The 21,765-nt window shown below is 45.2% G+C and overlaps 2 protein-coding genes across 13 annotated transcripts in view; one reads left to right on the forward strand and one right to left on the reverse strand.

Annotated features, from left to right (window-relative positions):
- Positions 1 to 48: 48 nt before the first annotated feature.
- Positions 49 to 6,294, forward strand: LOC118513046. Of its 3 annotated transcripts, none has more exons than XM_036058340.1 (4): positions 49 to 349; positions 897 to 1,226; positions 1,299 to 2,232; positions 2,306 to 6,294. In XM_036058340.1, the coding sequence occupies exons 2-4, from the start codon at positions 967 to 969 to the stop codon at positions 2,975 to 2,977; spliced, it is 1,866 nt and encodes a 621-aa protein (XP_035914233.1). In that variant the 5' UTR covers positions 49 to 349; positions 897 to 966; the 3' UTR covers positions 2,978 to 6,294. The 3 variants fall into 3 exon arrangements, with proteins under 3 accessions (XP_035914233.1, XP_035914231.1, XP_035914232.1); XM_036058338.1 differs by having other exon boundaries at positions 49 to 549; positions 621 to 1,226; positions 2,306 to 3,180; XM_036058339.1 differs by having other exon boundaries at positions 49 to 521; positions 621 to 1,226; positions 2,306 to 3,180.
- The window catches only part of LOC118513047 (formin-binding protein 1-like), a 57,339-nt gene continuing 40,382 nt past the window's right edge, over positions 4,809 to 21,765 (reverse strand). The window contains exons 3-13 of one of the 10 annotated variants that reach the window (XM_036058347.1): positions 21,190 to 21,305; positions 12,420 to 12,473; positions 11,707 to 12,142; positions 11,437 to 11,615; positions 11,171 to 11,360; positions 8,330 to 8,359; positions 7,616 to 7,962; positions 7,447 to 7,530; positions 6,808 to 6,956; positions 6,565 to 6,725; positions 4,809 to 6,480 (exon numbers count right to left, since the gene is read on the reverse strand). In XM_036058347.1, coding sequence (XP_035914240.1) covers positions 6,565 to 6,725; positions 6,808 to 6,956; positions 7,447 to 7,530; positions 7,616 to 7,962; positions 8,330 to 8,359; positions 11,171 to 11,360; positions 11,437 to 11,615; positions 11,707 to 12,142; positions 12,420 to 12,473; positions 21,190 to 21,305 — 1,746 coding nt within the window. In that variant the 3' untranslated portion in view covers positions 4,809 to 6,480. Of the gene's footprint in view, positions 6,481 to 6,564; positions 6,726 to 6,807; positions 6,960 to 7,386; positions 7,531 to 7,615; positions 7,963 to 8,329; positions 8,360 to 11,170; positions 11,361 to 11,436; positions 11,616 to 11,706; positions 12,143 to 12,419; positions 12,474 to 21,189; positions 21,306 to 21,765 lie in introns of all 10 variants that reach the window. The other 9 variants (XM_036058346.1, XM_036058342.1, XM_036058341.1 and 6 more) reach the window with 9 other exon arrangements.

Raw genomic sequence — 21,765 nt, forward strand, 5'->3', positions numbered from 1 at the left:
TGACAGTTGGTGATGCTCGTTGTTTTTATTTTAAGCATTTTATTCAGCTCAAAACTCATCGAAATTATTATTTTGAGACTAAATGTTAAACAGAAAAAAAATTGAAAGAGTTAATTCGTGTAATTTGGATAATTTTGTTCAATTTAATTTTAAACGGTCTCAATTCTCAATTGAATTTGTGAACTGATCTCGTCCACCCTATATGACAGCGAGAGAATGGATGTTCCGATCCGGATCGCTATTACAAAAACATTGTAAATTGTGCAACGAAGCCGTTGTTTTACGAACTAAACACATCCATATTTTAGTGCAAATGATCTGGTTTCCAGTATAAACGTTAAGATAGTAGGTCAGCATAACAACAAGCGTTCAAATGAACGCACAATTCCCACATCAAAACAGTTGCGCATTGACCACCACTACCAGTGCGGGAGCTGTAGTTGGCTGGCTTTAAAGGAATATTAAGCACGGTTTAGAGCAGTAAACCAGCATTCTTTCGTTGGCCGTTACATTTGTAAAAAGTAATTTAATTTATTTTACTATTCAACGGTAATGTATTGTTGTAATTAACATTCGGATAAGAGCTTTATGGGTAATGTACTACCTACGACTGTTTACAGATTGCGAGGGGTAGTTATAAACGGTAATTTGCCATTCTTTTCGAAACCACGTGGAACACTGACCGTTGCACACAAACAATTAGCTTTTCGACGGTTCCCTCAATGCGGGTAATACAATACGTAGCAACGGATTAATAGGAAGTGGAATGGTTTTCCAGCTCCTTTTACATAAATTCTATTGAATATTGAAGTAGGCGTAGATCTCTAGACCGAAGACACACGTTTTCCTTCAACCGATGCTAAAGGACCAACCTTCACGATGGACAACAAATTCAGCCTTCGTAAAGCGGTGACGATCAACACTATCTACGCCATATCACTTACACCGGAAAAGAAAAGACTGCTGATGCAAAGAATCTACACCGAAATCCACCAGAACGGACCACCGTTGTCGGAGGATCTAGTGCGGGACTTGTGCAATCGGCTGAATCAATGCTACGAGGTACGGTTCGAATCGATTGCATGTGCTATGGAGATTATAATGAAGCTCTTAACGAACGGTGTGGCAAGGGATACAGTAATAGGCTCTTATCGCAAACTTTTATCATACGTTTCAAACGTCCTGGAACCGGACAACTGTGCCAAACTGGCAAACTATCTAAGCAGGTACGCATAAGCACACGAGTGAAGAGAAAAAAGGGGATAAAATGTTATCCTTTCTTATCTTTTCTTCAACAGGATATCATTTATCGTGCTTGAAGGCGGTACCCCTTCTTCCGATTGCTTTCCCGTAGCGATAATGAAGTGCATTCTAGTGCTGATGTACCGTTTGCCGGTCGAAACCCTAGCAGAACGACAACCCATTCTCCACGCGGTACGATCAACGCTCGAATGGTGCCGACACAATTCGGCCCTCTACAACCAGTGCGGTATCGGTACGCTTGTGCGCAGCATCATCCTGTCCACCAAACAGCTGCCGGATGATGTCACCGTAGCAACCGAACTGACCGTACTTGCTCACGCCCTGCTGGACGTGTTCTACTGTCCGCAAACGAATGCCGTTCATCCGGTGGAAGTCCTATTACGGTTAACGTACGAGGAGATATTCGCACGCCTGGTAACGGAATGGACCGCGCCTAGGAGCTTTGAACTGTTGCTGTACGTGCTGTACGGTATGCTGAAGCGTGATATCTTTACCCACCTGAAGCTGGCCATCGTTCGGTTACTATCGGACGCGGTTGGTGGCGGTACGAGACGTTTGGTCCGGTTGCTATGCATCGGGAAGCATTTGCAGCATGGCGTTCTAAGGCACAAGGTAAAGACGATCCTCACGATAGTGCTCTCGCACAGCCTGTTTCAATACGAACCGGCGAAACGGACGGTACATTTTCGAGCATTTCTGAAACTGATCGAAAAAACTATACAAGACATCGATCTGACGCAGCTGGCGAATGCCAAGTTCCTTTGCTTAAACATTCCCCGTGCCAAGCTTAACATCGAGAGTGTTGCATTCGTGTTCATGGTACGGCATCTCGACATGCTCGATGGCATTAGCAGCCCCAGCGTGGAGCTGGACTACATCTACAACCTCATCGCAACGGTCAACATCATTTACTACAAGCGTTGGAAGGTGCCCAGCTTTCTTGTGAAACACCTCATCGAAGGACTATCGGTAATGCTTGTTTCTTAAAAAAATTGTGGCTCTTTACCAAATTGTTAACGTAAACATCCCCTTTCCATTCTAGCGATACTCAAACTGCCATGCGTTCGTGAAGAATGTGTCCCAGCCAGAGCAAAAGTTGCAAGCCATCCTGTCCAGCGAAGCACGAACCGTACAAGCTCACAAAGCAGCGGAGAACTTTTTCGGACGACTACCGGTAACGGTGCACCGTATCGAGTGGTTGCTTCAGCTGCCGTCGAATCATTTCGGCGAAAGGTTTATCTTTCACCAGCAGATGGCCATTCTGCAGGAGCGCACGATCCTGTGCAGCGATGACGTATGGGCCACTAAGCTACTAACGATGTTTAGCAGCAAAACGCTCGTCGCCGTACTGTCGACTGGTAAAGCTTCCGCTACGGCACGTTCGAACGCTTCCGTACTCCTGTCGAAGTGTAGCCTTGCCGGGCCGCTTCTTAAAACGGTGCTGCGCAACATCGCTTCCATCTGTCGGCAGCAACGAAGCGGTGGTGACATTGCGTCCCACAATTGGATGAACTGGGTACGAGCCGTCTACGGAACCGTGCACACGCTGGACAGTGTTTCGAGCCGGAACCTTTGGTGCGAACTTTCGCTCATAGAGCAGCAGAGCACGTGTAGCAGCAGCGAGCAGCGGATGCTGCTGGTAGATTTGCGTGCCAGTCTGCTCGTTGCAATGCTACCGGGCAGTAAAGCTACCGTGCAACGGGACCGAAGCTAATCTAAACTGACCAAACATTATGTACATTTGAGTATAGTTTTTTTTTTATTCTCACGGCTTTCGTTTTGCGGGCTTTTGCTTGGTTAAATTGTGTGACTGCTACTCTCTCTCTCTTCACACAACCGATGATGCTGAGATATAGGAGAAGTTACGAAGCATCGATCCGCTTAGTGTATAATAGAACATGAATTAGGTTCACCGCAGCTTGCTTTGTCTGACAGGGAGTCTCTCTTTTGTAAATGGTGTTAAATTTTGTCCTTTACTTTACAAACTTAAATTCTACACCTTCCAATTTGTTACCTTTTGCTTTTCCTATTTATCTACCATCTGCTCCATCGCCGTCGTCGTCGCCTTTTTTTTCTTTTTCTCTTCAGTTCTTATTCGTTTTTTGTTGTTGTTTTTGTTCTCTAATAAATTCCTCTTTCTTTTCCCATATCTGGTAACTGAGAGAAGAGTAAGGCTTTTCCTGTGAGCCTTCTTCTTCTGCCTGCTAAACGGTTCAATTCTTAAGGATCACTTTTTGTCGAATGTGAGCATATGCTTAGGATGAGTAGTAGAAGTAGTAGTAGTAGTAGTAGTGGTGGTGCTAGTAATAGTCAGTAGTTGTAGTCATATATAATGCGGACCAAAAATTTGTATACCGCCTTCAATTGAGCGCTCATAAATATCTCCAGTATCTGTGTTTTCGTATAAATATAGAGAGTTTCGATATAATTTCAAATAGGTTTGTTTTTTTTCTCAATGTCACGATTAGTAGTTAACAGTAGTTCCGGGGTAAATGTTTGTTCAGTTCTTTCTACGATTGTTACCTCTTTTCATTATCAAAGTGTTGATTATACTTGTTTTGTATTATTATTTTTTTACAGGGGTTTTCAGTTGATAATGTAAAAGCATCGGCCATTTTTGTAAACACTTTACATGAAATGGCAAACAAAGCTAGTTGACATGAGAGGATCAATTACATTTTATTGTGAAGTTATTAGATGACATTATTAAGAGGCTTCACGAAGATGGACACGAACACGAAACAGAAGGCCATTTTATAGTCGAACAGAGGATAGCAGTTATCGAATGCCGGTAGAGGTCGGAGCAGAGGATCGTTCGATATAGAGGGGAGGTCTATTGCGGTGGCGAAGGGAATGGAGCATAAGGAGGGCATAGCGGACAGGGGAGAAAACTTGCACCGAAATGCCTTTCCTTAATGGGCTCTATATGGGCGCCGATCTTCACATGGCAGAGCCGGGGTTCAATTCCTATGTGGACCATTCCTCACATAGTGAGGACTGACTATACGACTATGCAGTATCAATATGTCTGGTAAGCCAGAAATAGCAGGCATGCCCTGGCAGCGCTCGTGTAAAAGCCAGGCAACATGATGCGAGATGCCAAAAAGATTTCGCTAAAAAGGGGATAGAAGGGATAGACGGATAGGGTCTTGCGAAATCTATCCGTCAAAAAGATTTCGCCTCCTTGAGCTGAAATCTCGGAAAGATTTCGCTTCTCTCTAGCCCTCTCTGTCACTTTCCATGCGTTGCCATGGTAGTTTTCGGTTGAAGAGAGAGAGATAATATGAAGTGCTCTAAAACACACGGGTAGATGAACCGAGATGATTTTGACGGAAAAATTTCGCAAATCCCCCCTTTTTAGCGAAATCTTTTTGGCATCTCGCATCATGTAGCCTAGGCTTAAGTGCCGTTCCCATGACAACTGGCTTCTATTACCATTTCATCTAAGGAGCCTCCCAAAAAAGATAGCTGCTTTTACATTATCAACTGAAAACCCCTGTAATATCAGAAAAATAGCTCAACAAAGAGATGCACACATATCGTTGTATTGCTGTGTGTGTGTTATATTACAAACATGCCATTAGCTTTATGTTTCGGGATGGTTGCATTACACTTGCTTGTCGATGGAGTATTTTTTGTTACCTTTTTAACTGTTTTATTTAGTGGAAGAAGAGCAAAAGTCACCTATAGAGTATCTTACAACAGTACCAACTGTATTGCGGTGATGAACGTGTGTAACTGTAGCGTACGTAGTGGCTTTCGAAATTGGAGGTTTGCGTTGCCCAGCCACGCACACACCCCATATGGGATTCGAAATGGGACGACGAACAACGAAGGACACCGTATTTTGATTCGTTTTCAGCGCATTGACTACCGATAGAGTACCGGACAAGTAAAGTTTATGGACGCGAATGTGCCACCAAGACATACGAGGACACTACGACATATACGAGAGCGTAATATATTGTTAACACAGTAGTACTTCTCAGCAAAAAAGCATAAAGAAACTATGGTACTTTCACGCTCCTTATTCCTTGCTCTCTTTCCGTTCTTAAGTCTATTCTAAACCGTACTACACCGTCGTTCAACACGGATAATGATGATGATGATGATGATGCAGCTGGGGGTGGGGCTACACGATATATTTAGCATGATATCAACTTTAAACTCCTCGTTTGCACATGCAATGGACACGCCGGAGTCTGACAGGGAGTCAGCACGGAACGGAAGCATTTCAAACGAAAGATACCCGTGACGGTGGTGTAAAGCGATCTTTAAAACTTTAATGGTTAAAATGCGTCCACTAAAGCTTCGAATGGTATTTTTGTAAGGTTTGATGTGTCGGTGTTCGGCTAGATAGTGTTTGCACTCATCAAACTGTGCGAATCGTGTAGTTGGAGCGTGTTATCGAACAGCGTTCATGGCAATAGATTACGCGCGCACCACGGTGTACGGGGGGGATTGGTCTCGTTTCTGTGCGCCTGCTAAGCTATTTCCTTTTCCCTTTCGTGTGCTTCGTGTGATTCGAGGATGTTTTTTGTTTGTTTTTGTTATTCGTTCGCACAATAGTTTTATCGTAAGCAGCAAGAATTTCATATTAAAAGAAAATTAACTAACCTTTGAAAAAGAAAAGCACAAGCGCATCCTATCCGATAGCGATTTCAAGGTTCTTCTCATTTCGATCGCCGATAACTAAACGTATATATTAAATTTCCTAAATGGTCAAGCGAAATACTAGCTCTTCGTATGGGGGTTTTCTATGGTTCATCCGCAAACCAGTGCGGGGTTCAACCCGGCTTCCTGCTGGGCTTGTGATTGCCATTCTGTAGCCTAATTGGGCGGCCAGACAGGAGAACTGTGTAGCGTAGTAGAGCAAACACGGAAATGTGGTGCTGTAATCGGGGGCCTTGCGTTGGTTCACTTATCATGCAATGTCAGTAGAATTTGACACTTCCGTTCCACGAGCCTTCCCACACTCAATCCGCTCAAGGGGGTTGCAATTTAACGCATGATTTTTTTTTTTGCAAGCACGAATATTTTTAATTGCCACTACTATTTGTCCGACACTAAAGCATACCGATCGGTGGGTGGGTGCGGCGGAGGAATTTTTCACCCTTCATCACGCGCGCGCACGTCCACACACCGCAATTAAACATTAACTATTTACATTTGGGATGGGGTGGATCGTCCTGCTCCACATCGGGGTGGTGATCAACACTAGAACGAGCGATTGTAAACGAAAGGATTAGTGAATTGGGTTTCTGGCAGCAAGTTCCGTTCGTTTGCTAGTGGCCATCATACCTACGCGTACAGCGTACACTCAATGTAGCTCGTTGGTACAAATCCTTCCTCCCAGCCCTTCGAGCTAAACCGCCGCACCCGGGTCCAGCCGTCCCCTTGGTCTACCTCTATCACTTGCAATTCTTCACCCTCGGACATTGGAATGCTGCCTTCGCTCGTTGCTGTTGAAAGCAAAAAAAGAGAGGAAAGATTGCCTTATTAAACGTGGACCCATAAAACGGCCTGGCTGTGATCAATATTCACCGTCAAATGGATAGAGCGCTCGACACGTGCCGAGCGGTGCATCGGCTTCGTAGTATTCCTCGTTCATCGGCTGTTCGTTCGTGCTGCCTTGGCCGGAACCGGGCAGCGAGGTGTGCGATGTACCCAGCCCACTTTCCGGACTCGCTGAGCTGCTGTGGAACGGGAACAACAGTACAACATTAGTGACATTGGTTCAACTTTGCCAACGAAAAAATTTATGTGTGTGGAAGGGTTGGTGTGGCAGTGGAAATTGCAAGATCTACCAATACGGAGGATAAGGTTAGATAATTTAGGAATAATGTTTGGCTGTATAGTAATGCGTGTGCTGAAGTGTATATACATACAACGTGTATGTTGTGAGGCTCTTTTACACACACAGGTTTCATTGAAAAGGGATCAAATTGTATCGGAATATAGAGGGTTTTTTTTACTATGTACAAGGATTCGGTGTTGGACCAGTTAATGTTTAGTTACAAAAAACAGATTTGGAGGAACTACAGCTACTACTAGCTACTTATAGAGGCGACAGAGAAGGCTAGGAAGGAAAGGGGTTCAAAAGAAACAATTGTTGAGCTGTACCCGTTGTTGTTAATGTTAAGCCCATTTTGCGCTTGCTGTACACTACTTTCGGAAGCTGACCTGCTAAGGCTACCGGCATCATCGGGATGATCTTCGCCATTATCGTCGTGACTGTTCTCATGATTACTGCTACCGTTGGAATGTCTGCAAGAGAAGGGAGCAAACGGAATGCAATGAGTAAAATACACACACTATAAACGCAAGACCCCCCCCGAGATGTGCTTCCCACCTGGACGACCGTTGTCCGTTCTGTATCACACGGTTCGATTGGGGGCTGTGCTGGATGAACGTTTGGTTGTTAGCCTGCTCGAGCAGCTTCTGGTAGCGCAGCAGCTCGTGCCGTAACCTGTCCAGCCGGTTGACCGATTCGTTTAGCTGCTCCTCGACCGTGCGCGGATCGCCCAGCATCGAGTTCGCCTCGTACACACCCTTCATCTTCATCAACCCATCGCTGGCGGCCTGCTCCTGGGCTACCTTTTGCTGCAGTTCCTGCACTTTGGCGGTTAGCTTTTTCCGCCGTTGCGTCGGTGGTAGGTCGCTGAAATCTTCCTTCAGACCGTCCGTGGTAAGGTTGTTCTAGAAAAACCGTTAAGATAGGGAACGGAAAAAATAAATTAGTAAATGTATAACTTTGTTTGCTCTTGTTTGTTCGAGCGGTGTAGTTCATTGTGATGGTACAAATTTGGTGCATTTTACAAACAATCAACTCATGCTCATCGGAAAGAAATCAACTAAAGTGCCAATTACAGTAAAAGAAGAAAAAAAAACACTCGCACACACAACAAGAAAACAAGCAACATAAGAACACATATTACGGAAAACAATACACACAATTTACAGTAGCGTTAAAATGCTTCTTTTTCTCAATTCTAATCCAATCGTCACACACAAACACACTCGCACGCGATGTCCTGATGATCGGACGGCAGCGGACAATTATTACCTTTACATGTATGTAGGCTTCAAGAATCTTCTGCACGAGGGTGTTACAAACCGGAGCGAGATAGAGAGAGAGTTGGTGTGATGAAGCGTGTTGTGTGTTGATGTTAGTGGTTTTTTTGTTGTTGCCGATTACAGAGTTAGGAGCGCCCAAACACCAAACACATCCAAAGCATCACAATACAAACATCGAACAGCCGAACGGAACGTAAAGGAGCAACCCAACACCAAATCAGCATAGGATAAGAGTATTGATGGTCCGAATGAAAGGGGAGAGAATTTTGATGAATAATTGTAAAAAAAACAAATTTAAAGTAATTTTGTTAATAAAATTAAAAATATTTTGTTGTTGTTTGTGTTTTGTTTGTTGGGTGGTGGTGTTATTTCAGTAGGAAGGCAGCATGGAATAAAAGAAATACACTATTTACTACTAAAACACACACACACACATTGAATGGGGATGGGAAGGAAGGATGAAGGTGACATACAGAAGCATGAAAAATGGCCATGAGTTAACATTAATGAGGCTATACTTAACAAAGGTTAGACGAATAAAATTAGACGAATAAAGCACAGATTTTAGCTTTCTTATTCTGACCCACTAAAATGAGTCATTGCGTGTAATAAAAACCCGATTGCCAATGTGACATGTATCCTCGCAACAAGTGTGTAAGAGAGAGTGAGTTATGCGAAAATGTATAGATTACATCACACGAGCTCCACATGCAATCCCCGCATGCATCGTTCGCAGGGATAAAACAGGCGCGGCGTGGCTAAAGCTAACCTTGTCGAGCTCAAGCGTACAGGCAACAGGACAGGCGAAACAATGCAAAAGCACAAAATAAAACGGCTGAAATAGCCTTTGCGTGTCGACCGATATTAAACACTTTACGTTGGCTGGTCACGTTGCCACCCCTTGCCTGACTGCTCAAACACACCACAAGGAGTCATCGTCGCCCGCGAGCCGGCCCTGGGCACGCTGGGTTTGTTTATCGATCGGAAGCGGCGAGACATCGACATCGGTAGCGAGCCTCCAACAGTGGGCTTTGTGTCGCGTCGCCAATGCCGGGAATACCCCTCCTGCGTGTATGTGTGTCATACGTCTGTCGCTCAAGGACTTCGCGATTCGCGAGACTCGTTTGATGTGAGTACATTTCGTAAGATTCATTGTCATTCATTGCAGCAAAAATCCGTATTTACAGTCCAGGTTGCATGGGTTTCCCTTATTGCAAGAGAGTTTTTTGTTTGACAAATTCCAAATGATTACACAAGTATGATAAATACTTCACATAAAACACAAAGCTATGAATTATTAATTATTTAATCCGTTGCTATCAGTAACGGACGGCAATATTCAAAACAGTTGAATAATAGTGTGGAACTTTTGTTGCTTGCTTACAATGTTGATCCTAGTAGCGTTGCTATGTTTCAAGGATCTCTCGTAAAAAAACACAACAGCAATAAATTTAATTTATTTAGGTCTATAAACAAGCGTCTGCAAGTTTTCTGAACATTTTCCAACACGAGATACTAGAGTGACTTAAGTCTTCGACATGGACATTCTTTTTCGTCTGTTTCTTTACCACTTACAACCTCCCTTTTTTCTACAAGAAAAGTCCTGAACGCTTCGAAAGAAGGGTACAAAAGCATAATAAACCAGCACATACATTACTTCACAATGATTCACCCGTGAGATCTTATATGGTGCTGTGAGATCATGCACGATCATCTGATAGGATCGCAGCTGTCATTCAACTGTCACCTACGCGTTACTGTATTCAAATCCGCCGAAAGAAGGTAATTTCGCCAAGTGGCAATTGTAGCTGGTACATACACACAAGAAAGCAACAAACACACCCACCCACACACGGCTCTTACAATTGTCACGCAAAGTGCAGTAATGAGAGATGCGTAGATGGTGTGGGAGCATCAGCTAGTTTTCTTGAAGTAGGTGCTTTCTGTTTTAATGACGAGCATGGGACAGTAGCTACCGCAACCAGAACATCACCGTGATTAACTGCTTGCAAGATCATGTGGTGCCAAGTGCGACAAATTTAGATAGAACCTATGTCCGATAATCACGAAAAGCATTTTAGAGAAAGCTGTCTTCAACGCCACAAGATAAAGCACAATCGAAAAGAAAAAAAGGCAAGATACACTTAAGCACAAGAGACCGGATAAAAGTGTCGTTAGAAGCTTGACAGTGGCAATAGGGAAAAGCGTTGCTGGTGATAATAGCCACAGGCGCGCACACGTGCTGTTTTTGTTTTCATGTGGACATATGGACGGACTCAGGGCCGTAGTCGAGCCGAATGTTTGGCAGAGCCCAACCAGTAATACTCACTCCATCGTTCATTCGGGAAGAAATGATATCGCACGTCGGTTTTCATGCCGTGTTTCGGTAGGATCGGTATGTTACCATTCCCCCATTTTATACAGCCAACAAAGAAGCCCCACGAGGTTTCGACATCAATTTGGTCGATTTGTTTTTTTTTTTTTGGTGGAGGGTTTGATGTCACCATCGCAACATATAAGTAGGTATAATGTAAAGCAAAATGGCATTGAATGACGAATGTTGCAGAACGATATTTTGGAAATGTAAAGAAAACATGAGATTAGTCCAAACAGATCTACGCTTGAGGAAGAAGGAAATAAAATTTTCATAACCCCAAATAACAGCCATAATGGCGGGAAGTATGTGAGCTGCGCTAAATATGCATGTTGTGTGAAAGGAGGATCAGGTTGCTGGACATATTTGAAACTTTTCAACAAGCAACTGTAGGGGGACATCGTATTTGTATCGAAGCTATCTGATGAGGACGTTTAACCCTAACCCCTTGCTTACCTTATTGCCGGTGAAGATACCAAAAATGCCAACGCGTTTCTTAAGCTTATCCTTCGTTGTGCCTTTCCCCGTCATGTGGTTCAGTCCCGTGCTGGAGTTGTGTGTTTGCGAGTTGTTAGCAGCGTCCGGGTCTGGTTTGGAGAGATCCTCGAACGGTATATCTCCCGGCGGTTGAAAACCGGACTGATATCTACGAGAAAAACGTGTTCCAGTTAGAAAATTATCTTCTCCAGAACAAACTAAAACATTGCACGCCATGCCCATACTTTTCTATAACGATCATCGAATCGTCCTTCTCGTTAATCGAATCGGCCGCCTTCACCATCCCTTCCAGACAGCGGGCAATGATGGGCGATACTTCGTACTCGACATCTGCCGCACGTTTGATGAATTCCTTCATGCCGCGCGTTCGCTTCTCGTCCAGCTCCTGCAGCTTGTTAAACACCTGCAAAATGCCCGGCAGGTAACGAAGACAGAATTCGATTACAAAACTCCGCGTGTTGCGGCTGTGCGAGAGAACAATCGCTATACAATACCTCCGGAAGTGCTATTTGATAGTGCTGCTGTTGCTGTTTGTTTGTAATCTGCAGCTGGTTCGCGTACTCGCTCTTCGCGTCCTCCGACTGGCTGTTGCGTATGTTCATGTTGACGCGCTGCTTCTCGACGTCGGCCCGGCTGAGGTGAAAATCGGCGTCCGCCTTGTGGTAGCTTTCGATCGCCTTTTCCGCCTCCCGGAATGCCTTCTCGTAGCTGCGTTTCGCCCGATCGAGCGTACCGATCTGTGTGTGCAGCGACTGGGTCAAGCCGGCGCCCTGGTTCAACGCTTTTTTGCGCTCTTCGCGCAGAATCTTTGCCAGCAGCATAATGCCCTGCAGCACCTGGTTCTGTAGGTTTTCCGCTACCACTTCACGCTGCCCAGCCAGATCGGCTACCTCTTTGAGGACATTTTTGAATGCAATCAGGGAGGAAAATCTACAAGAGAGAGAGAGAGAGAGAGGGCACAGTTAGACCCGAAACCCCGAACAATGCTCCAGAAACGATCGACTAATCTCTATAATCAAGCGCAAAGGAACGTCGAGATGTAGATGGTTGTACTATTAGCTGAATACACAAAATTATTGTAATCAGCCTCTGGACGAGTGGTCGTCCCCGTTAGACGCCCGCTCTGGCTCTGGTTGATATGGGGGCCGCCTCACTCTTGATCGACATTGCGCGTTATTTCGTCACCGTTTCCGGTTCATTTACTTACTCATTTTCTTCGTCCTCTTTGCTCTTTTTGGGTTGATAGTTCTTCACCAGTCGTCTGCAATGGAGAAGCGGAGAGGGAAAAGAAGAAAACATAGGTTAGACATCAGCACGCGAGAACATGTTCTTAAAAGTCACTAATTTCCCATGCGGACAGACAGATTCGGTTCCGAACGTTTCGCTCGCTCCACCAACGAATCTCGTTCGAATAGTGTTCCGGCTGGCGGCTGGGCGTATAGCAGGCGTCAGGCATCAATAATCACTGATTGGTACCTGTGGCTAAGAAGTCGGGTGTCTCACCACCCGTTAACGCAAACGACACGCCGCCGCCGCCTGTTGCAGTGATTACAATCCGCTTTTTTCTGAACTTGAGAACCGTGTGCCCTTAGATGGCTGCAAAAGTAGCATCATAGACAAGTCTCTTCCCTTCCCGCGCTAGACCTTCTTTCGCAATCCCTATTTCAAGCGCCAAAGGCACTAAAATGTCCGTAATTACAGTCAGTAACAGTGTAAGTGGCGTGGTAACGTTACTTCTTGTTTGTCGATGATTGGCATTTCGTTCGGTTGGCTTGATTGAGGCATTGTAAGTTACCAGTTTTAGCTGGCTGTTAGTTTGCCGGTGTGTTTTTGGTTGGGAAGAAGCCATAATTTAACCCCAAGATACGGGGCAGGTGCAGTCAGTCGGCTGTTCGCGCTGCATGGTGTTGTGTCCTTTGTGCAACTTCTTCTCTTTATACAACTGCATATCGCACGTGCAGTAGAACGGAACGAGCTTGCAACCGCAGCACGATCGACCGATAGATGATGATCGGTGAAGGAAGGCATGGATGACACCATCGCTGCACTACCTTTCCCAGCAGCAGATGAATGCGGCCACGATTCATGATCTACAGACAATCGGATCTTTGTATCCGGAGTTGCTCTGGGCACGATCTTACAACAGTTCGCTTTAAGCATAAGTCGCTGAGCTTAACGCATGAGCTGTTTGTGACATTATTACCGTATAAGGTGAGGATACTTAGAAAGCTTATCAACTCATTCACACTTTACGGCCAAAGCCACACGCACACAGCGAAAAATAGGTGAAACGAGTTTTTTGACAGTTTGATTGTAACGCCTTGTAACGCTTTATAACGCTGTTTACTATTTTAAATGTTGATTCAGAATTTAAATTATCTTCTTCCGGATTCCACCTAGAACGATCGTTTTACTTCTCATTTTCAAGACGCCCAACAAAAACTAATAGTGAAAGTGCCGGCATACAAGAATGTGGTCGTTATCTTTAGCGATTAGAAATTGGATGCCAATGTTCACTCTGCACACGTTATCTTTAATTTTCAGTGGAGAAACATTGTTGCAAACGCATCTAAAAATTGACACTGATACACGATACCGCCCGAACCGGTGGCTATATCGTTCGATATTTAACGTTGTACACTACTTGTAGATAGATAGCTTTATCAACTCTACCTTACTGACAGTGTAATTAAATTCGAAAAAAAGGAAATCAAAGACAGACTGTTGCAGACACAAATCACATTAAGCAAACGATTAGCTCTCAACGGTCGCCGAGCCTCCAATTGCCGACACGCATTGCATGATGGTCGAGCTAATCTAATTTCCCAATAGACACTCAGGTGAAATATATCGTGTTACGGCCATTCTTCCACGGATATCAGAGCGTATCATCTCCCCGCATGCGAAGCAAAAAAGGGTAGTGGTAGTAACATATTTCAGTACTGACCCTATTTATAAGCACAAGGGTGTTTAGTTACTCTACCGTTCAAGTGCTTTAATTTCTAGTCTGCTACTGTTGCTGAATTCCCTCCTCCAAACGCCGCCAGCGAGTGAGACACCCTCAGAAATCGTTGAAGTACGATGATTATGGTAAATTGTTTGCATTGTAAAAGGAAACGAGCAACATATCCGCCAAATACTGCTCACTTTCTCATTATTACCACCCATGCCAGCATTCGTGCACGGTGGTATCGACAGCACAAAACCGCTCGCTTGTCTAAACTTGCATACCGAACCGAGCTGCAGCTCTCCCGTAAATAAGTGCGGTGGCGGAGAAAATGTTGCCTTCTTCTGCCCGTCGCCCAGTGCTATAGTGGGCAGAAATTGTGTTCAGTGATAATGCTGTTACATATGCTTCAAACAGATCACTTTCTCGCCGGAGTGCGTACGGGATGCGGTTGACAAGAGTGAGAGAGACGTTCATCGAATGTTTTCTCGTTGTCACATGAAGGCTAATCGAACGGTTAATGAAGCGGATGCTTTGACAGCTATCATCACCTCATACCGAAGGGTGGAGTGTAGTTGGGCTCGAAAACATGCAACCCGAGTACATACACGCATGGAGACACATGTTGTAGTTGCGATGTGTTTAACCAGTTTTTACCACAATCTGCAAGAAATTGTCCCCGTTCCTGTCCGCGCTAAAGTCCGGACATTGATAGCCCGAGGACGGGGCCATGCGATCGACGACTCTGACACCGTGTACAGCTTCTTCTCGAGCGATCGATTGCTTTCACTGGCTAGTAGCCAGACTCTTACCTCGATACGCAACTGATATGGAACGATGACGGGCGGAGACTTGCACGCTGCACAAGCGAAAGTGAATGAATGAATGGGCTGACTGCCTGGTCTGTTGGCTGCCGCTATCTGCAGCAATGTGCTAGCTCTGCTGGGTGTGGCGCGAGTGCATAGCATGCTGCAACTGCCGAGCGCACTTGTGGATGTTTGCTGCATGCTGTTACCAACACCACTGTATCGGACAGTATCATAGCTTGATAGCGTCCATTTACAAGGGCGTTGAATCTATGCTCACCAGATGTTAACAGAAGAGGATCGCTACAATGATTAGAATTTAAAACAAACAGAATCACTTGTCCCTGATGTCTGACGACGATCTCTTTTCGCAAGTTCCATTGCGATCGATCGTTGACCGATGAGAGCCAAGGTTTTCGCGCTTGTTGGTGAAAGTTTTTCATCCATCTTCCGCAGCGCCGTGAGATTGAAGCCAATCTCGGGGGATGAACTACACCGCCACCGATCATTATAAAGCGGGCGGGCATTGGAGATCTGTAAGTAACGAGAGCATTCACGCAGGTGATCGATACGGGGAGAGTGTTCGCCAACCGACTCGTCGGGTCGGGAACGGAACGCAGTTGAATGAAATCGTTGCTTCAAATTCCTTTGCATCGTGGGGGCAACATAACCCAGATTCGGAACACGCAAAGAAGAGGCATTAGCAGCATATAAACCTGCTGCTGCTACTCATTTATCCGGCCTATTTGTGGATGGCGTGTTTCGGATTTCTTTCTTTTCGACTTTAGCACGATAAAGATAAACGTCGATATGGTGGTATGAGCTAGTTGGCAGAACAAAGGAGGAGCTCAGGAAAGTTGGCAGCAGACGTACAGCAATTCCATTCGTAAACAAACAACAGCAAGGTAACGCTTACCGATCCGTCTTTCCGGAATGGAAGATAATTTTGAAGTTCGCAAACGAGACCTCACTGAACACGAACCTCTTTTCTTCCCATTTGTGACATAAATAGAGGAAAAAAAACTTATTCAAAAATGAAAAAATCTCTTCAACAATGTCCAGCTGGGTATGCATTTTAAATGCTTCATGCTTTATCCCAAAATCATTATATGGTAAGTTATGACAGCTCGGCAGATCAAACCCATGGTTCCGACGTCGTGACCGCTACGTCAAGCAGGCGGTCGGGTCGGTGAGATACGAGCAAGGAAAGGCACCGAATTAATAATCTTCCGTAAGAGCCGAATGAAACCCGATTGCTTTCTTTCATTCGTGATTTATAATCCTCGAGTCCCTCCCCGGTTGAATTTTATGTATCCTGAAGATGCCAGACAGAGAAGCGGAATGATAGTGCCATTTTACGATCGATATTTTCGTAAACAATTCGACTGAGCCTTCATCGGTTTTCAAAATTTTCAAAACACTCCATCGAACTACTGCCTCGCTCGGCAAAAACGTGTGACGGTATGACAAAAAACCGTTGGAATTTGAATATTTGATGTGTCTATTCAAAACAAATATGATCCCTCGAATACCGGCCAACCGCCAACAGCTCTCGTTTCGCTTCGAACATAACTACCATTCCGCGAATTTGCATACCCTTCTGTGTGTCCATGTTGGGCAAATAAAATTAAAAACACAATAGAGAAATTGTGGAAAGCGACACACCTCTGTGTGCGTGTGATATGAAAGATCAAACAGTGGATCGTGGTGGTCAGTTCACATTTAGCTAGCAATTAGTGTGGCTGAATTGAAGTGTCATAAATGAATTCATTCGCATCGCATGCGTGCACATGGTGGAATTGAACTCGTTCAGCAGTAGCCAAGAATGTTGGAAGCACACACAGGCAAACATTATGCAAAATCTGCACGTACCCGGTTCGTGATTGAATTCACTCGAGACCTTCCCCAGCAACAACATCCTCGCACTGTGTGCGATCATTCCTTCATGCAAGGAGAAAATTGCACATCAAACAAATGAGAATGAATCACGTTAACACGGGCGTATCACACAAACAATATGTTTTTTTTTACTCGTCTAGTCCACGATCACGATGACGGTAAAGTCATTCAGTAGCAAAAACGGAAGGAGAAATTCTTCCCAAAAAAACAATTCGGTGCGATGATTCAAAATGTTTTACGCACACAACATTGTAGGATAAAAAAAGGCAATGTTTATTTACATTGGACATATGTCTTGAAAAAAGAGGGAAAATTTGCTTACCACTGTATTATATAAACAGTCAATTACACTTGTTTCGCGCTAACATAAACACGCCGAAACGTCAATGGACTAGAAAAGATGAATGAATTCATGCTCATCGTGATCTTGGAACGTTGTACCTAACTAGACAAGTCTGACAAGGTTTTATCTTGACCAGAATGTCACAAACTTAACTCTACTATATCGTTATTTTACTTCTCAATTCTGAGGGTATCCACAAAATTCTTCAAACTGTGTTCTAGAACGTTATAGCATTAAATACTGCTCCCTCTCACCACAGTTTAATCCAATCGGAATGGGATTGGGAAGATAAAATTAGATTTTAACTTAAGGCGACACACATCTGTCGGCCTAGGTTGGTCACGGACACGCGTTTGCCGTCTCCACTATATTCTACGCAAAGTCTATAGGGCTAAGTCACCAAAGCCGAATAAAATTAGGAAGATGAAGACGTTGGAATATCAAGAAGAGTAGTACACCCAACAGTATTTCGCACATGCATCACGATCATCCTCCTACTCATTTTTCGCCAACGAAAAATAGAACCTTGATTTTCACCTCTTGGTTAAATTGCTGAGGAGCACCAGAAAAACAGTTCGTTTGCACACAAACGAGATCGTTTTGCCATAATGATTCTTGCCCGATGCAACCGATCGGGTGGGTAAATGGTGCGAAATTATCTGCAACAAAGCGTGATGCAGATCTCCATTTTGCAAATGATTGATCGAGTGCAGGTTGCAGTTTCTGTGAACTGCGAGGTGCGTGATGAACTATTTTACAGAAGGACACTCCCTCGCCGTACGAGAGTTCCACACGCTTCCATCAAGAATATCGGAATGGATGAGCTGGCGAAAGATCACGGTCAAACGGATTTCGAGCAAAAGTGTTATTGAAAAGTGTTGAAAGCACGAGGTCGACCGAAGCAACCACACGGTTCGATGAAGTTGCAACACGCGAAACCTAGAAGAAGAGGTTTGGATGGGAGTTTTTTTTACCAACATTTCTTTTCAACACAAATCATGCCTTCAATAATTAGACCCTAAACGATTTTCATTTTCTTTAAAATGAGTTGATCTTCGACAGCAAAGCTCTGCGTGGTCCTCCCCGCGAGATTCGATCCGTTGATCCCTCCGATTTCTTTTTCGTCTCATAAGAAATCAAGACCCAGCCCCATAGCGTGCTGAGCGCTTCTGCGTTTCGTCCGAACGCGCAGGAAGATCAACAATCGCTCCACACGGCACGCTCCGGCTCTGGCGGGCATCATTTTTGGGCGAAACTTTCGCAACCGGTTCAGCGAACTTGAGCAGTTACCTTGGCGTACATCTTTGCAGACTACTCTTCCTCCTCTTATAGCTCTACCACGCGAAGGAAGAAGGATGATGTGTTGGTGTGTGTGTGTCGGACATTTTATCTTTTGCGTGCGTTTCCTCGGACGCGTAGGCCGCAAAAAAGCAACAAACCGGGAAGATCGGTTGGGCTCGGTTTTGTGGTCGAAGGTCTGACCGGCAACAAATGCCGAACGTTACGTCAACGTGCGCGGAAAGGAAAAACGGCACACCCCGAAAGGGTTCGCGGAAAGGCGGAGAGGAGTAGAAGCTGGACCGTAACAAAAAAAAAAGGCACCCGACCAACTTGCTGGACCGGTTTCCCGATTCGGTAACCCGCAGCACTACCGTCTTGTGGGAAGGAACAACACTGGGAAGGTGTCTTTTTCTGTGGCATGTCTTCCAGTAGGATACGTCCGATATCGAAGACGGTGCGGTGTGACAAAAAATTAGCGACCAAGACACTGGAGAACGACCAGAAATTCCCTCAAGGCAACTTCACATGAGGGAGGGAGCATTACCAACAACTGCAACGAATTCGGTTTCCGCGGGATGAGATCATGGCAAAGAGTTTTAACATTGCACGCTATATTAAGATTTCGAGGAATCCAGCTTATGTGCCCTTCACGCGTACTACAAACTGCTACTTCCGTTTCTTCTTCTTCCGGAGGGGGGCAAGCAAGCGGTTGGAGCTTTGGTTGGTGCTAAAATTGAGACATTTAAAATTCTTCAACACACCCCTCCAAATAGCTCATGAACTTCGGCAACGATCAGTGCGGCAAGATTGATGCATGTCAGCTCATGGAATCTGGGTTCCCCAAAAGTGGTTCGTGCTGATTTATATTGCTCCAATTTTGAACACCACTTCACGCTAATAGACAGGCCACGACACTGTTGACATGCGCAGGGAACAAAATTAATAGCTTCCTCACGCCTCAAACGTGGCGATGAAGTTAGGCAGTCCACCAGATCTCGAACAGTGCCACGATCACCGTTCCGTGTGACCCAAACGGTAGCCGGTTTGGAAATTAAAAAGAGTCGCTTGCAGACCTTTTTGCCTCGGATGCTCTGGTATTCACGATGCATACTGCACATCAAGCATTCAGCGAGCGTTCGAAGTACGAATACTGCAAGTAACGAAGAAATTCCGTCCAAAAACCATGACCTATGCATCTGCGTGACCTGGAGAGCCATGCTTCTTCTGGGGGGAAAGATTCTCCTCCTTCGGTGGCCATCATCTGTCGGCAGGTCTCCCCGCTCTGTGCACCATGACGATACTTCTCTTCGTTCTCGCAATGTCTGCAAGCCGGTAAATGCAACCGTTTCTGACCCTTGGAGCATTGCCAACACATCTGGTGCAACGATCGCGAGTTTTGGTGTGTGTGTGCGTGCGAAAGAAATACTAGAAGATCGTGCCTGAAGAACCAGGGTCGTCGACGAGTTCGCGCGGATGGTCCAACAACTGGTCCCGCCACACAAAGCAGTGTTCAACGGCAGCTCGAAGACGGCAACACGAAACGGGTGGATAATGTAGAACGATATGAGCTCCCTTTACCATGGAGCAGCAGATGACGGGGAAGGGGGGGGGGGGGGGGGTTCGGTGTATCACCCTTTATTCCCCAAGAACCTTCGAAACCTAGAACGAACGAACGCAAAGAACGTGCGAGAGCAGCCGCAGCTCACGGTTCGCTTGTTCGATTCTCGCGCGTGTACGTGTCAATGTTTATTTTTAGTTCCACGTCTCGCGATGCCGAAGTGCGCGGATCCCCAACGAAGCGCGTTAAGCTCTCGGACGGGGAAAACAACCGGTGAGGATGGGACAATCACTCCACTCCACACGGAAGTTTCGTAGGGTGGGCCATCAGCAATAGCATCCCACAATGCTGGTGATCGAGGAGCGAGGAGAAAGGTTGGCGCGTGCTTCCTAGCCAGGGTCTGGACCGTCTTCAAAAGGGGGATCAATAAAAATGAAGAAATAAAATAAAATCATCATCCTACGTTACGCGACAACAAAAATGATGTTGGCAGTGTGTACGGCATCGCATGAATGAAGGCTAGGGACCGGTAGTAAAAACAGCTACTTCTTCAAGGATCGGTTCTTGCACATGATACTCCCATTTCCGTGCAATTCTATCAAGGTTTTTTATTATTTGTGAGCTCGTTTCGGGCGCTCAGGGACTTGGGTAGAAGCACTGTTTATGCACATGTTTCCATCGTTCGTTTATTTGCGTGTAATAGGAGAATTGTTTACACTCTCAATTCGCAATACGTTCGGAGGCGGATAAAGGAAGTCCGACCACATCCCACAACATGCCCTCGGCCAATCGATCGGGGTGAAGGAACTGTCAACTAACAGTATCGCCCAGCTGAAGGTTATGAGCCGGGACGCCGAGCCGAGAATTTGCAATACTGTTCCTTAGCAGCTAAACCAGAAGCTCATATTATGTTTCCCGACGACATCTGTTCGCTATAAGTTATACGCATTCGGGGTACGGTAAGAATCAACTATCATATTTTTAGCACGGCGAAACAGAAACCCTTGTAGCAGTAAGATTTATGGCTGCCGACAATAAATACCTGGAGTTAGCTGAGCGGAAATCGTGCGTGGTTTTAGAGCATATTGATGCTGAATGAATGCTGCTTTCCCACGCACTTTCTAACATAATGCAAACACTTACCTCAGCTTAAGCGCATATTCAACTTCGATGGCACTGCGATCACGAATGAAGTTACCGAATCGTTCGAAGAAGTCAATTCCTTTCTGCGTGTGTGTGGCAAGATTGTCAAATTGATCCTGCAAGAGGAAGGAGATGGAAGAAAGATTGATTATTAGCATGAAGTCAGGATCGTGCGCGGATCAGGATTCGCAAGGGCGATATGTATTCTCGAAAGGTATTATCTTCATCAATTACTGTACGCCTACAGAAAAATAATATAAATATAATGCTAGGTATGGCGTTGGACTGGCCAGACTTGACGAAGCAGCAGCGGAAGAGGATAGCGACAATGTCAGCGAGCTCCAACCACTGAAATACACCCTGACGTCATTCTTGACGATCGGGCTCGAATGTGACTTTATCCACCCTACGCCATTCCTAGCCGATCGCAGACGCATTCTTCCAAAAAATCATATCGCATATTGCAAACTCGAGAGACTCAATTCACCAGGACCGGTTCAAGTGGCGTTAGATGTGTCTGTGTCGAGTGTTTGCCGGGGGGGTAGTAAACAGATTAAGATAAGAAGGACAAGCTTT

Source organism: Anopheles stephensi, chromosome 3 (assembly GCF_013141755.1).
Source record: "Anopheles stephensi strain Indian chromosome 3, UCI_ANSTEP_V1.0, whole genome shotgun sequence".
Lineage (NCBI taxonomy): Eukaryota > Metazoa > Arthropoda > Insecta > Diptera > Culicidae > Anopheles > Anopheles stephensi.